Genomic DNA, 16,463 nt, shown 5'->3' with positions numbered 1-16,463 from the left:
TGCTCCCGGGGACCTGCAAAGGGGGAGGGCAGAGCTGAGTGGAGAGCAGGGGAGGGCCCAGGGTAGGCTATCTCTCTGCATCTCCTCATTCCCCTCCCCAATATGATCATAGGCTGGGATGAAGACAAACCTCCCAGGGCCTCAGTCTGGCCTCAGCTTCCACCTCACTGCTGTTCTCGCTGTGATGAGGCAGGGCAGAAGAAGAGACAGTAACGTGCTTGAGTGCCCTTTTCAGACACAGGGCCCCACTGTAAAGTGCAGACTACAGGACAGGAGGCTCTGGGTTAGCCAGGGTGTGGTCTAGAAGTAGGAGGCTGGACCGTGCACGCAGCTCATGACATCAGGCACTGCTCCCTCTCCTCCCATTTCTACTTCTGGCCGGCACTTGATAGCTCCCTGGTACCCAACCTCCAGCAGCCTCGAGCAGCTGTTATATCATCCAGCAAGTCTCTTTCCAGTAACTCACACTAGGTATGAGGGACACCATAGCTGACCCTTCACTAGGATCTCTGCATCTTATAGGACCTCCAGGTAGCTGGGCTGGAGGAGAAGAGCTCTGTCATGCAGCTCAGGGATGGAGCAGGATGATTTGGGATTTGGGAGCATAGAAAAGCTGGCCAGGAAAGGTAGAGCAGGTCCAGATCCATGGTAAACACTCTGGAGCTGGCCTCGTGAGTGAGCTCCAATTATTCTTGGTGGATCACAGAGCCCCAGGCCCAGAGCTACTATGATCTCAGTTTTGCTCTCACTCGAGGAAGAGGAGCAGCTGTCCCAGAGAGCTCAGGTTCCTCCACTGAGACCCACACACTGAGAGAGAATGTCTTTGTTCCTTCTGTGGGTATTTGCCTGGAGTATTTTATACAGCCCCTGAGAGGGTGAATTTTTTACCCCTGTGTTTGAGCATCAGTTTCCAGAAGATTCCTCTCCTGTACCTGCTCAAGAATCCTACCAGGAGGGGCTGGAGCAATAGCACAGAGGGTAGGGCATTTGTCTTGAACGCGACTGACCCGGGCTCATTTTCCAGCATCTCATATGGTCCCCCCGAGCACCACCAGGAGTAATTCCTGAGTGTATGAGTCAGGAATAACCCCTGAGCATCACTGGGTGTGACCCAAAAAGGAAAAAATAAGATCCTGAAAGGAGCCATCAAGTGAGTCAGGGTCTTCCACCCTCATAAAGCTAGGTGGTGGTTTTCTAGGACTTTCTACATGCCAAGCATTGTTCTGAGAGCTCTCCACAAGCAGACTCAATTGTCTTTCACAGCTAGCTTTTGAGTAGGTGCAGCTGCAGTGTTAATCCATTTCTCAGAAGAGACTGTGTGACACAAAGCCCTAGCACAGAGATTCAGGAACTTACTCAGTTCAATACAGCTACCCAATGGCAAGGAAAGAGGGGAACTCGAGCCAAAATGTTCTAGAAGTTTGCTCTAACTTAGTGAAGATAGGCATTGCAACATTGTGGGGGGTGGGAGGGAGCAAACCTGACCACTACACTCACGCACTTTTCTGAGTGCTGCTTTGGGGGCCGTGCAGTGCCAGGGATCAAACACAGGCCTCCAACATGCAAAGCATGTACTCCAGCCCACTTAGCGATGGCTGCAGTCCACTTGTCAATGTTTTTACATCTGTAGACCAGTAAAATTAAAAGAAAAAATATTTTTCAGACTGCCAAGACCAAAATAAAGGACAATTTATAGCAAGAATATACATTAATATTTAAAATAGTATTGCATGTGATCCAGGACTACCGTGAGTCAAGGCATCGATAACTTTTTTGTAGAGGGCAGGAAATTTCTACAGACCAATGCCAGTCCATGGACCTGTGGTTGAAATTCAATGCCTAACTAGTTTATAAATCTGGCCAAATGTGACATGGAGAAACAGCACAATGACAATTGGTATAACAAATGTCCTGGGGAAAAAGTGCAGTCTAAACATGTACACACATATATTTTTTGTCCTTGAGTTTTTCAAACCAATTTTACTTAGGAATATCCACCCACCCTTGCCTCCATGCGTGAGTTCATGAAAAACATTTCAGGAATCTCCATCTTGCCTCCCAGAGGATTCCTAGGAGGCCCAACCCTTTAACTGGGGGTGGACACAGGGGCATTTTCTGGATCCTGAGGACCCCAATCAAGTCTTCTGGCAGCTTTCTCACAATAGCTGCTCTACCCACGTGAATCAGCTGGGGTCATGTGCTCCTTCTGCAATACAAGAAAACAAATATGGTTGAGGTTCAGAAGAAACCCAACACTGAAAGTCTCTGCCCACATTGCATTTTTTGCCTGGTGTTTGATTTCTTTTCCCTTGCCAGGGATGAGGGCTGGCTCTTGGAGAAAGGCTTAGCTGTTGTCACACTACAGCCATGCAGCCTGGGATATGTGTGCACATGTAGATGTGTGTGTTAGAGTGCTCGGGTGGTGGCATGAGGGGAACTGGGGGGATGTCTCTTGGGCAGAGGTGAAGCTGGGAGAGGGAGGGCATGTGTCGACTGCCCACTGCTTCCACACAGAGCTTTAGCCTCTCTACCAATCCTGACAACTTGCATTAATTCTTGGATTTCTGAAACCTGATCCCTTCCTGCCAAGGGAAGTTCCGCAGCCTCAGCTATTAGCACCGTGGACAGCGACAGGCCTGTGCCGGGGGAAGGCCCTGGTGGGATTAGTTTTATAGGACCAGAGGGTAATTTTGCACTGCCTCAATGGGATCTTTGCTGGGCTCACTGCCACTTAACCCCTCCCTTTCCTTATCTCATTCAACGGATCTTCTGCCTTAGAGAAAAGAAATGCTCAGGGTGTGGGTAATGATACCTGAAGAAACATCCCCGTTATCCTGGAGAGTAGACAAAGGACTCTGGAGACTTGGATTCTCTGCCTTGTCTGTGTTCTCAGGGTATGTCATTAGAGCCCAGCCCCGGCAGCTGCCCCATTCACTGTGGGTGCAAAGGAGGAGGCCCTGTGCCTGGCCAAGTCCTACGTCCTCATGCACACAGGCCTGAATCTCCCTCTAGGGGAAATTCACATGGTCTTCAACAAAGTTTTGATTCAAAACACCCCTTTCCTCCACAATTAATAAGTAAATTTTCAGAACCGAGAACCTTGATTTTTTTTAAAAAGGTAAACACAAGACTGATAAGAAAAAATAAGCAAACAGCCACATGCTGTGTTGGCTTCTGGGGTTGTTGGTGGCTGGCTGTGCTGGCCAGGGACAGAGATTCCCCAGAACAGTCCATTCTGCCACATCCACAGACACATGTCCAATGGCTGGACCTAGGGTTATCCCAGTAAGACCAAAAGCATAATCTGTGCTCAAGAGCACTGAGCTTCCTGAGAGGGCAAAGTCCCTCGGAAAAACAGGAGACTACAGGGCCATCTGTCACCCATCACATTGGTCGCTGCAGCTGGGGTCCCAGTTAACTCAGGTGAGGCATGGTTGGTGCTGGTGGGAAGGTGAGAAGGATGCTGGGGAGTGTGTTTGCTTACTCAGCTAGCAAAGGGGAATGCTCCTACTTGCCTCTGGATGCCCATCTCTTGTGCAGAGTAAGCACTCAAGTGTTTACTTCATGGCTGGATGATCAACACTGTCATTTGCTTGCTTTAGGGCCACTCCCAATGGTGCTTAGGGGCTTATCTGCCATGATGCTTGGCGTTGCTCCAGATGGTGTTTGGAGAATTTTATGGGGCTTGAACCTGGGACTCCTGCATGCATAGCATACACTCTAGTCCTTGGGTCACCTTCAGGGTGGATGAAGAATTAAATAGCCCCTCCGGAGAAGATGGAGGGTAACAGGGTGGCTGTGTGGCTGCAATGACCAGCACACTCGCTGAGTTGGGGAAGAGCCACTTAAAGTGCTTGGGTCTAATCACCTGGGTTCCCAAGAGACCCATCTTTCACAGAGGAGGGCTTGACAGTGAATAGGATCTAGAGAAAGTAGACTGTGAACAGCTACAGACTAATAGATCCATGTGGATTTAACCAGGTTCACTTCTGAAGGGGAGATAATTAGGGCTCTGGCTACAGTCAGTGAGAGGCTGTTCAGGGGCTGACTGACCCTCTTGACTCAAATGTGTTGCTGCTCCTTCTGCTCCTTTGGGTTAATGGGCCTGGCAGGTACTTTCTCACTGGCCACTATATTGGGCTGTCAGAGCATCTGCAGGGGCTGAGGTTGGCATGTTCCTCCCCCAATAAACTGTGAGCATTGAAGGAGTGTGAAATGGGAATTGAAAAGTGCCCTTGGGTCATGGCAGCCCAGCCCCTGAGAAGAGTGGGAGCCCAGGGGTTCAGTCCCTTAAGCCTGTGGCATCAATACATCCATGCGGTGACTGAATGGCTGGCATAGGGCCTGGCACAGAACTAATCAGCAATAAAATAGACTATTGTTATTATTATCATCATCACCATCATCATCATTACCATTGTGACTGAAGATAAGACTTTTACCGAATTTCTATTCTGAGTCAGTTACTCAGAACATAGCCATTGGGAAGACGGTTCCATCTCTCTCTCTCGATGCCTGCTTTCTTGGCAAACAAACACCCATCACTTAGCCTCACTTCCTGGTCCCTCACTGATTTGTAGGTGCCACCACATCGCTCTGGCCCTTTCCTTCTCACCCCTTTCAAGAATAGTCTGCATATATTCTTCCCATTGTCATTGCTAGTATTTGCCTCTTTCTGTGTTAGTGCTTGGGAACTATTCCTGGCTCTATGCTCAGGGTTCACTCCTGGCAGGGTCTAGGGTTCAAACCTGGACATCCAGTAAGCAGAGTGTACTTCGCTTGTACTCCATCATCGAGCTATCTCTCTGCCCCCAACATTTACCCCTTAATCAAAATTAAACCCCTTAACAGACTTACTTTTGCTCCTACTACTGAGCACAAAATGATCACGTTAGACAGGCTGGATCAACTTCTCTAGTAACAAATCATAGCAGTTTCTGATTGCACTAGATAAGCATGATCCAGATGAATTTCTCCCTCAAGTCCTGGTTCTGTGTGCGTTGGAGTGGGAAAGAAGGGAGAGGAGGTTCTGCTCTATACAGGCACCCAGAGGCCCAGGCTCTGGGCACGGAGAGGCTCTGACCATCTCTTAGCGCCTGTGGGTCTCATTGCCAGATCAAAGGACTGGAAGACTCCATGGGAGAGAGAGTGCATAGGCTTCAGGCTGATTTGTATTGCTTCTGCTCACATTCTGTCAGCCAGAATTCAGCGAAATTCCTCACTGTTTTGTAAGGGGGATCTGGGAAATATAGTTTCACTCTGTCCAAGAGGACAGGTTTCTGTCAGTGCACAGCTAGTGCACAGTGCACTAGCCCTCGTTCTCAGAGACCTCTATCTATCTCATCCTCATCTTACTCCACCTCTTAGCAGCTTTCCACATCGCCCGCTGTATCTGCCCCTTTGCACACCATTCTTCATGCCTTGCTTCTTACTTGGGTCATTGCTTCCAGCCTCTGTTGGACTCTCCCTTTTACTACCACCCAGCGACTCACCGACTGAGGGGAGTTACCCCCTTCTTCTTACTGCCATTCTCCAATCCCAAGGTGTTACATTGGTGCTCCTGAGGCCTCTCCAGAGTCCTCATGTTCAAAAATACAGCTAAATTCATTCCCTTCTCTTCGACAACTCAGCCCAAGTCACCATTATCTTATGCCTGAGTTGTTTAATTATTTTTTATTCATTAATTTTCTCACTTCTATTTTAATTTTTTTAAATTGAATCACTGGGAGATAGACTCTTTTTTTGGGGAGGAGTCACACCCGGCGATGCACAGGGGTTACTCCTGACTCATGAACTCAGGAATCACTACTGGCAGTGCTTGGGGGACCATATGGGATGCTGGGAATCTAACCTGGGTTGGCCGCGTGCAAGGCAAATGCCTTACCCGCTGTGCTATTGCTCCAGCCCCGAATTTTCTCACTTCTGGTCCCTCCACCCAATCTGCTCACTACATAACATCCAGAGTTGTCTTTCCAAAAAAATAAAAAAGGAGTGCATCATATTATGTCACTCCCATATTAAAATGCCTTCAGAGGCTCTTAACTGCACCCAGAATATGATTTATACTTGTAATTAATTAATTGTATTTACTTTCATTAATTTCTTTTTGTTTTCCACATCAGATGGTGCTCAGGGATTACTATTGACTCTGAATCAGAGATCACTCCTGGTAAAGCTGGGAGGCCCATAAGGGGTGACAGGGATTGGACCTTGGTCAGCCATATGCAAGGCAAACCTACCTGCTGTACTATCTCTTTGGCCCTTAATTTACACTTTAAAATTTTTTTAAATTTACTTTTAATTTAATCATCACACTGAATGAGAACTTGGTGCTGAAAGGAGGTAAAGTGATATGCATGATACCCCTTCATCACAGTATTTCAAACCTCAATACACACGTTTAAAAGGATTGTGAAGCCCTGTTATTGTGGCACTTTTGCCCATTTCTCTGACCTCACCTCCTGAAAAAGAAGGTAGGAGATGGGTTCATATATTCCAGATAATGTCTTTAAACGCTTACACTCTCATTTAAGGGGCACAGTCTAATTCAAAGAACACATACTAGCAGAGAGAGAGAGAGAGAGAGAGAGAGAGAGAGAGAGAGAGAGAGAGAGAGAGAGAGAGAGAGAGGCTCTAGGACTCATAGGACAGAGAGCTGGGGTGGAAAGGACCAGACCAGTCTTGTTCCACCTGCAAACTTAGCACACTACTGCACACAATAAATGCCAACAAATGTTTGTGGAACAAATGGGTGACAGTGCATGCATAAGCATCTATCTTTCAGCGAATGCTAAGGAGCTAAGGACACAAGACAGGGACAGTCCCCTCACCTTGGAAGGGTCATGGAAGATTTTGGACAAGAAGGCAGTACTCTCAGGAACCTGAAGTACAATTCAAGAGGGATGCCTTCTGGGTTGAAGACTCTGATGGATGAAGGGCTCATGATCTGAAAAACTTCTTCAGATCCCCAGACAAGGCTGTATGATCAGGTGTCAGGTTGCATGTTATAAACCACCAGGGCTGTGTGAAGTAATACCGTGGCGATAACTATGTGCCACATAGTAGGCCATGAGTGGATGTTAGAGAAAGGGAAGCAGCCTGGCTTACAATGGCAACATATGGCAAATGTAAAACTACTGATAGGAAGGCAATATGCTAACAATGGTGATAATTAATATTAATGAGAAGACAATCATAGATGGTGCTGATCATTAAAGGCAGTAAGAGTGAGGCTGACCTTTTTGGAAAACAATATGGGCATTCCTCAAAAAACTGAAAATTGCACTTCCATATGACCCAGCAATACCATTTCTGGGAATAAACCTTTGGGGCTCCCAAACACACAGCAGAAATGTCATATGCACTTTTATGTTCATTGTAGCACTATTTACAGTAGCTAGAATTTGGAGACAACCCAAGTGCCCCAAAATAGACAACTAGATAAAGAAATTATGGTACATCTACACAATGGAATACTATGCAGCCACCAGAAAAAAATGAAGTGATGAATTTTTTTTATAAATGGATGACATGGAGAGAAACATACTAAGCGAAATTAGTCAGAAGGAGAGGGACAAACAGAGAATAGTAGCACTCATTTGTAGGATATAAAACATGTAGTTGAAACTATTATTCAAAGACAGTAGAAATGAGGGCCAGGAGTCCTGCTTCACATTTAGAAGCCTGCCTCAAGTTGTGGGAAGAGAATGGTTAGGCTAGAGAAGGGATCACTATGACAATGATAGGTGGAAATAATCATTCTGGGAAAGAATGAGTGCTGAAAGTACATACATGATAATCTTTCAGTATCTGTATTGTAAACCATAGTTCCCAAAAGGAAAGAGAGAAAGAGAAGAAAAATGCCTGCCATAGAGGAAGAAGAAGAGGAAGAAGAAGAGGAGGGAGAGGAGGAAGAGGAGGAAGAGGAGGAAGAGGAAGAAGAAGAAGAAGAAGGAGAAGAAGAAGGAGGAGGAGGAGAAGAAGAAGAAGAAGGAGGAGGAGGAGGAGAAGGAGAAGGAGAAGGAGAAGGAGAAGGAGAAGGAGAAGGAGAAGGAGAAGGAGAAGGAAAAGGAGAAGGAGAAGGAGAAGGAGAAGGAGAAGGAGAAGGAGAAGGAGAAGGAGAAGGAGAAGGAGAAGGAGAAGGAGAAGGAGAAAGAAAGGCTGATGAGGAGGTGTGCTGGGTAGGCAACTCTGCCTCTGCCCCTGTTGGGGGAGATGGCTGGGAAAAACTCAGAAGTTCTATGGTCTGGACTGGAGGTTAAATTCTCCATCTCCTCTAGCAGCTGCTGTGAATACCCTAGGGGTGGGTGGAGATGGAGGGGGAAGTGGGGAAAAGCCCCCCTCCCTGCAAGACTGGTCCTGATTTTTTGTGCCACACCTAGCAATGCTGGAGAATTATTCCTGGCTCTCTGTTCCAGAATTAATCTAGCTGGACTCAGTGAACTTATGAGGTGCCAGTGATTGAACCCAGGTTAACTGTGTGCAAGGCAAATGCCCTCCCCACTGTACTATCACTCCAGTGCCCTACTCCAGATTATTTTGATCTCCAGGAAATATTCTTCTGCCTGTGGTCTGGGCCTCAAATATATGCCCCTCTTTGCTTCTTCCCTACCCAGATCTGCTCTGAAAAAAATCTGAATTTTGGAGATGGTGGCCCGCAGAGCTGGAAAATGATTTGTTTGTGTATTTTATTTTGTTTTGGGCCACACCTTTGTGGTACTTGAAGGGTCCTATGTGGTATTGGGATCTATGGAAGGTTGGTCACAGGTGTAGTAAGCATCTTAACCCTTGTACTGTTTCTCTGGTCTCAAGGCTAAGAAATTAAAATGGAGTAACTATCTGTTTGGGAAATGTTTGTCTAGATGCAGCTGGGATTCTCTGGACAGAGTCCCCTACCTGATAGGGAACTGAAGGGAAGATGCATAGTTTCCTGTCTTTACTTTGGAGAATGGTAGAGTGTGGGTCCTTCCTTCCTTCCTTCCTTCCTTCCTTCCTTCCTTCCTTCCTTCCTTCCTTCCTTCCTTCCTTCCTTCCTTCCTTCCTTCCTTCCTTCCTTCCTTCCTTCCTCCCTTCCTCCCTCCCTCCCTTCCTCCCTTCCTTCCTTCCCTCCCTCCCTCCCTCCTTCCTTCCTTCCTTCCTTCCTTCCTTCCTTCCTTCCTTCCTTCCTTCCTTACTTCCTTCCTTCCCTCCATCCTTCCCTCCCTCCCTCCTTCCTTCCTTCCTTCCTTCCTTCCTTCCTTCCTTCCTTCCTTCCTTCCTTCCTTCCTTCCTTCCTTCCTTCTTTCCTTCCTTCTCTTCCACTCCATTTCCTGATGTGGGGAATGAAACCCAGAGCTTCACACATGCAAGGCAAGTTCTCTATCACTAACCTACATTCCTATCCTGGATTTCTCTCTTCTTAAAATCAAATCCTCTCTTTACCCTGCTTCTCCTTACATGTCTCATCTCAGTGAGATCTGCTGGCAGAAGTCAGTCTGCATAGCTAGTAACAGCTAATCTTCACTGAGCAGGCTCTTGCCATTGTATGAAGTCATTGAACCTCTCAATGACTGTAGGGTTTGGGGGAGTATTTTGTCTTCCCCAATCTACTACCACACAGGAACTGAGCCTCAAATAGGTAAAGCCATTTGCTCAAGGTCACAAAATCAGGAAGTTATAGAGTTAGGACCGGAACCAGACTGTGTGGCTCACTGTGGCTCAGTGGTTAGAATGGGGGTGTGTGGAGGGAGGCACTGCTGAAGGAAAGCAATGGAGGCTCCCAAAAGACCCAGAAAACCAGTAAGGAATATGGCCAGGAGCTGGCTGTGGATTATGCCATTCCTGGAGCCACTGGTTTGGGTGTGAGGACTGTTCTTGCTCTGTGCCATGAGCCACTGGACAAGCACCTGCTATTTTCAGAGGCTTTGTTTTCTCATCTGTATGATGGGAGCAAACCACTGAGGCTCAGGGTTGCTTAGAGGAGTAAATGAGCAAAGTGCCAGATCTGTAATTAGAGGCATCCAAAATGGAGCTCCTTCTCCCTTCTTCTGGGGTGAAGCTGCCACAGGCTAGATGCAGACCGTCACTCCTTTCCATAGAGAGTTGCTGAGCCAACCAGAGTCACACACCAAGAAGGAAGAGGCCAGAGCCATGGGGAGTGGGGTCAGGAAAGGAACAAACTCAGAGTGACCACAGAGAAACAAAATGGATTTTCAGCCAATGCATGTGAACCTGACACCTGAGAAATGGATGTTCCCATCAAAGAGGTCACCTCAGGAGGGCGGGGACATGGCAAAGGTGCTGATGACCGCCAACACTGCCCTCAGCACTTGGGCGTGCTCCAGGGAAGAAAGAACAGGGCAGGAGCTGGCTATGGGGGGAAGTCAGAATTTTAGAGAGGGTCTCACCTGACCTGTCCCCAGCCCCCAGAGCTTAGGACAGGAGTTCAGCGGAAGAGGAGTTCTGTTTCCCAGCTGGGGGCTTCCCAATGCCAAGCTGCAGTTCCCACGTGTCCCTGACTCTCACACACCTCAGGAGACCAACATTCTCATCTCAGACGAGAATGGGCCAGTTCAAGACAGGCTGAGGTCAGCTGGGACTGTTACCTGTTTCCTCCACAACTAACGCTTCCTGAGGGGCAGGAAGTTGGGAGTCCAGAACCGGGCCTGGGCCTGCCAGGTGGTGGGGCGCAGAGACTGGGAGCTGAGTGCATCCCACCCAGAGCGACAGCGCACTGTGGGGCGAGTACCTGCATTTTACAAGGAGCTTGATCCCAGGACGAAGGCCAGCCCCCATGCTGGCAGGAAAAGAAGTGCCTTTTCCCTGGGAACAGCTTTGGGGGCTTTAGGCCTTTCCCAAAAGTGGTTCAGTGCACTGGTGGGGATGATTATCTGGGGCCCATTTAAGAGTTTGGGGTTCCTTGGTATGGTGGAGAAACGGGGCAACCTTTTATCTGCTCTTAGGGGTCACTTTCTTCGAGAAAAGCCTGGGCTGTCTCGGGCTCTTGGAACGGGGTTTTTCCTAAACTCCGCGGCTTGACATGTGGTCCCGCCTGCGGTCAGGGCGTGGATCCGTTGACCCCTGAAGGACTTTGCTGGCCTCGGGATTGTGGATGTTCTGGGAGCCGGGTGGAGGGGCCTCTGGGGCGCCGGGTGAGCGTGCACGTGGGGGTTCCTATGCGGTTGGTGGGAGGCGCGCATAAGGAGGCCGCAGAGCAAAGGGTCAGGGGCCCTCGGACCTGGGGCTGCGCCCGCGGTGCCCACTTGTAGCTCTCAGGCAACGCTGGGAGGTCCCGCGCCTGGGAGGAGGAAGAGGAGGAGGAGGAGGAGGAGGAGGAGGAGGAGGAGGAGGAGGAGGAGGAGGAGGAGGAGGAGGAGGAGGAGGAGGAGGAGGAGGAGGAGGAGGAGGAGGAGGAGGAGGAGGAGGAGGAGGAGGAGGAGGAGGAGGAGGAGGAGGAGGAGGAGGAGGAGGAGGAGGAGGAGGACCGCAGGGCTGATGACATGAGGGCGCCGTCTCCCGAGTGATGGCAGCGCGCGTTGCCTCGCCGCCTCCGCCGTTCAGCCCCGGACTCCTTACGTCAGGGTAGCTGGGTCCCCCCACCGCTCGGGAGCGGGCGAGCCGCGGGAGAGCAGAGTAGAGCGCGGCGCGGAGCCGGGGCGCACTCACCGCGCGCGCAGAGCCCGCCGAGCCCCGCCGCGGATCCCGCAGCCAGCGAGCGCTCCCCCGGGCCGCCGCCGCCGCCGTCCCCGGGAGCCGCGGGGCGCCGGGCTCCTTCCGTGCGCTCCCCGCCCCGCCATGCGCGCGGGGCTCCGCGCCTCTCCCCGGCAGCTCCGGCGCGGTGGGCAGCGGCGCTCGGGCCCCGGCGCGGCTCGCTGAAGTAGTTGGGCGGCCGGAGCAGAGGGTCGCCACGTCGGGGGCGCGGCCTGGACTCGTGGAGGAACCGAGCCCCGAGCGCGGGGAGCGGGGCCGCCCGCGTCGCCCCACCATTACCTCCCCGGGCGGCAAGGAAGAGCTGGTGGCGGTCGCCTCCCGGCTGTGGCAGCGGCGGCGGCGCGCCTGCCTGGCGGCCGTCGGCGTGCTCCTGGCCATGGCGCTGGGGCTGCTCATCGCCCTGCCGCTGCTGCTGCAGGCGGCGCCCCCCGGCGCCGCGCACTATGAAATGATGGGCACCTGCCGCATGATCTGCGACCCCTACAGCGCCGCGCCCAGCGGGGGTCCCGCGGGCGCCAAGGCGCCGCCGCCCGGACCCAGCACGGCGGCCCTGGAAGTCTTGCAGGACCTGAGCGCCAACCCTCCGCCCCCTTTCATCCAGGGACCCAAGGGCGACCCGGGACGACCTGGCAAGCCCGGACCGCGGGGCCCCCCTGGAGAGCCGGGCCCGCCGGGACCCAGGGGCCCTCCGGGGGAGAAGGGCGACTCGGGGAGGCCTGGCCTGCCCGGGTTGCAGCTGACGGCGGGCACGGCAGGCGGTGTCGGGGTGGTGGGTGGCGGAACCGGGGGCGGCGGCGACTCGGAGGGCGAAGTGACGGGCGCGCTGAGCGCCGCCTTCAGTGGCCCCAAGATCGCCTTCTACGTGGGTCTTAAGAGCCCCCACGAAGGCTACGAGGTGCTCAAGTTTGACGACGTGGTCACCAACCTCGGCAACCACTACGACCCCACGACCGGCAAGTTCAGCTGTCAGGTGCGCGGCATCTACTTTTTCACCTACCACATCCTCATGCGCGGCGGCGATGGCACCAGCATGTGGGCGGATCTCTGCAAGAACGGGCAGGTCAGTGTCTTCCCCGCCGAGCCCGGCACGCCCTTCTTTCCCGGCCCGCGCCCCCCAGATGCCCGGGAAACCATCCTCATCCTCCCGGCTCCCGAGCGCTGGGTGAGAACCCGAGCGCGCGCGCCACCGTGTCCCGTTTGCAACGCTCTGGGAAAGTAGCGCTGGAGGTTGGGGCCCTGCGCGCCCAGAGACCACCCGCTTCACTCCCCAAAACCACACTCTCCTGTGCCCTGCGCGTGGGCGTGAGGCGTCTGCAGCCCCCTAGGCGCCTTGGAAATTTCATTCCGTTGCCCTCTTTGTGCGCAAGTTGCCCGCTTTGGCCCTCCTGTCTCCTTTACGCTCGACTCTGGGTTCCTGTCCTTCCCCGCTGGGTCCCTGTCCCTGAGCCTTCGACTGCTTCTTTCCCGGATTTGCCCTGAGAGTGAGGGAGGGCGGAGAAGGAATGGAAAGTTGGAGAGTGAGCGCGCCGGGGCGTGTGTACTAGCGGGTACGGCAGGAGGGGGCTGGATAGGCCCCCGGGTAGACGTGTCCCGGCCCACCCCCGCCTCTCACGACTTATTTCCAGGTCCGGGCCAGCGCCATCGCCCAGGACGCAGACCAGAATTACGACTACGCCAGCAACAGTGTGGTACTGCACCTCGATTCCGGGGACGAGGTGTACGTGAAGCTGGATGGCGGGAAGGCGCACGGAGGCAACAACAACAAGTACAGCACGTTCTCCGGCTTCCTGCTGTACCCGGATTAGGGGGGCCGGGAGCACGAGGAGGGTGCCTGCCGGGGAGCGCTCTGTTCTTTGGCGAGGGTCGCTCCGCCTGCGCCCCACTTCCTGACATCTCCGTGGGGGTAAAAAGACATCCCTGCTGTTCTCCTATGCTCTGCTCCCCGGCCTCAGTGTGTCTGCGACTCACCACGCTCAGGGCTGTGCTCCTGGTCCCTGTCCCCAACCCGGGTGGGGGGGGGGAGGATGAGGGAGAGGGGGCATGTCAGGAGCATGAAGCTGAAGGCCAGCAGCGTCTTCAGCAACCTCAGAGTTGACTTTGCCAAACCGATCAGACTGAAAAGGCAGGCGGGACAGGACGCCTGCCTCCTTCCTGTCCCTCTCCTCTGAGTGTTTTGGGTGGGGGAGGGGCTCCTCCAGGGAGGTGGGCATTGAAAACAAGCACACCCTACCCGGGCATCCTCCTGGTGACCTGAATTACCTGTGTGAATTTCCCTCCATCCGCTGCCTCCCCGCCTGCTGCAGAATCCCAGCAAAGGAAACTTTTGCCTCCCTACTGCGCTCCACCTCAGATCCATCGCGATGCATTAAATTCCGTTTCTAGACTATGGGCTCAGATGTGTCTGTGAGTGTGGCCCCTGTTTGGGTCTCCAGGCTCTCCCTCCCCCCATGACCGTCTGCTTCCTTGCCAGCCTCTGCCTTGTGTCTGCTCCCTGGGATAGGTACAAAAGATGAGAGGTAGGGTAGCAGCACTCCACCCTTGGTGTGTGTGAGGGGTTGGAGAGGGGTGAGGGTGGGGCCTCTCCCCTGGGACACAGGCTGACTCTGGAAGAACCCAGCAGGAGGTGGAGAGAGGACTGGGTGGATTTCCAGGCTCCAAGCCTGTGGAGGATGGGCTAAGGGCAGGAGTTTTGGGAAAGGACGGGTGGAGGAGTGGTCCCTGCAAGACGGAGCCATGAAGGAGCACTTTGGCAAGTGACCTCTTGGCTGCTGCCCTGGGGAATGTCAGAGTCCCTGCTCAGACCCCTAGCACACTGTATACATCGTGGCAGTTACAGCCAGGGCCACCTCTTCTCCAAGGGCTGGGGAATCAAGACAATTCTGTGCCTCACCTAAAGCCCCAAATGCAGCCACAGTTGTATGATGCGACGGACCGTTTGTTACTTGGAGAGAGAAACCCATTTTCAGGGCTCTCACTATTTATCTGCAAGGTGGTGTGGGGCACTTGCTCTGAGCCTCTCTGTTCCTTTGGTCTCCTTTCTTGACTTCCCTTGAGCTTTTTTCACATACGTGTTACGTATGTGAAAGAACAACTCCCACCCCCAGTGGCTTCCATTTTTCTATTTTTTTTCTTTCTTCTTCTTCTTCTTCTTCTTCTTCTTCTTCTTCTTCTTCTTCTTCTTCTTCTTCTTCTTCTTCTTCTTCTTCTTCTTCTTCTTCTTCTTCTTCTTCTTCTTCTTCTTCTTCTTCTTCTTCTTCTTCTTCTTCTTCTTCTTCTTCTTCTTCTTCTTCTTCTTCTTCTTCTTCTTCTTCTTCTTCTTCTTTTTTTGGTGTGTATGTATTTAGTATTAGGTTGGAGTTCCAATAAGCAGTGAATTTTCTACAGAGGAGCCAGTTAGCAACTGATGAGTACTTGGTGGTTTGTTTTGACCAGCTTTTTAAAGGAAAAAAAAGTGTGTACTCACAGGTTGTAATATCATTGTAAAGTTGGAGACATACACACAACACCCCCCTCCCACCACAAACACACCAGATGGATGGAATGTGTGTCACTAAACCATGTCATACCCATGCACACACATATGTCGATTGGTCCCTGTCATTATGCTGTATGACTATGTTCCTGGCTGTACTTCTGCCCCCAGTCACCTGTGCTCAACCTCCATTCCTGGAAGATGAGAGCTGTGAGTTCCTTGCAGTAGACAATTATAGCCCCTGCCTGGAGTCCTGTGCTGTCCCGATTCCTCTTTGTGCTCTTATTTTATTTGAAAAATGTTTTATTGTCATTCACTTGAATTTTAGCAATGATTGCTTTGCTTTAGTTCAGGGATAAAAGTGCTCAGAGAGCTTGGGCGGGAGGGAATATATATATATGTATTTATATGTGTGTGTATATATATATATATATATATGCCACCCCCCAATTCCAGAGCTGAAACAAATCCCAAATCCTCAACCCACCCCACCCCTCTTGATGGTGGAGACCAGGCCCAGCTGAGCCCTGGGAGCTGGGGCGGGCAGAGACAGGCCCCATCTACAGTTGCATACGTATCAATTTCTGATGCCTTGTCGATTGTATCATCCAGAAATGCGATTAAAACCAAATGTCTGCGACCCAAATGAAGTCTAATTGCTATGGATCCGCAATCCCCCGTGGGGCCCTAATCCTTTTTGACTTATTCCTCCCCTTCCTCCGATGAGATGGAGCTTAGACACAAAGCCCTCGGTTTAAATTTCAAAAATTAAAATTGACATGCAGCGGTGGCTTTCTTGGGAGCGGGAGGAATTTCTAAGGAGATGCCCAGGCCCGGCTTTATCCTCCGCATTAAGAAGCAATTTGTACTTCTAACAAAACCCCCACGACTCCCCTTTGGCGGAAGGGCAGTTGAAATGCCTTGCCCAGGCCCTGCTGTTCACAATACTTACACAAATTTGAATCTGAGATTCCTCCATCTGTATTCCCCTGTGCAATGGGGGCTTCTTGCAATTCTAATGCCCGGGCTGCTGGGAGGTGCTGCCAGAGGTGTCAGCTGCTGAGAGAATGACAGATTGACGAGGCAGCAGGCGGGAGCACGGCCAGCTCAGGAGTAGCTCTGTGCCTGCATTCTCTCCCTGTTCCAGGCAGACCCCCCCTCTCCTAAAGCCCCTCAAGTTTCATGATCCCATGACTTCTCCAAAGCAATCCTTAGGAAGCGGGTAGGTGGAGAGGGTGGTATAAGCTGGCCACCACCATTGCCTCTTTGATGTTATCAGTCTTGGGGTACCTGGAGAGCGTAA

General features: G+C 51.8%; 1 protein-coding gene across 1 annotated transcript; it reads left to right on the top strand.

The window, feature by feature from the left end:
* The first annotated feature begins 11,547 nt into the window (after window positions 1–11,547).
* C1QL2 (complement C1q like 2) lies at window positions 11,548–14,071 on the top strand. Its single transcript, XM_004608160.2, has 2 exons — window positions 11,548–12,748; window positions 13,314–14,071. Exons 1-2 carry the CDS (start codon window positions 12,065–12,067, stop codon window positions 13,491–13,493), a joined length of 864 nt encoding a protein of 287 aa, XP_004608217.1. The 5' UTR covers window positions 11,548–12,064; the 3' UTR covers window positions 13,494–14,071.
* Window positions 14,072–16,463: the final 2,392 nt, after the last annotated feature.

Source organism: Sorex araneus, chromosome X, assembly GCF_027595985.1.
Source record: "Sorex araneus isolate mSorAra2 chromosome X, mSorAra2.pri, whole genome shotgun sequence".
In the NCBI taxonomy this organism is placed as follows: Eukaryota; Metazoa; Chordata; class Mammalia; order Eulipotyphla; family Soricidae; genus Sorex; species Sorex araneus.
This window is presented reverse-complemented; position numbering and strand designations above follow the sequence as displayed.

Coding starts and splice junctions, on each gene's coding strand:
- C1QL2 (XM_004608160.2), top strand. CDS start 12,065: ATGGCGCTGGGGCTGCTCATCGCCCTGCCGCTGCTGCTGCAGGCGGCG. Junction 12,749..13,313: donor ATCTCTGCAAGAACGGGCAG/GTCAGTGTCTTC, acceptor ACTTATTTCCAG/GTCCGGGCCAGCGCCATCGC.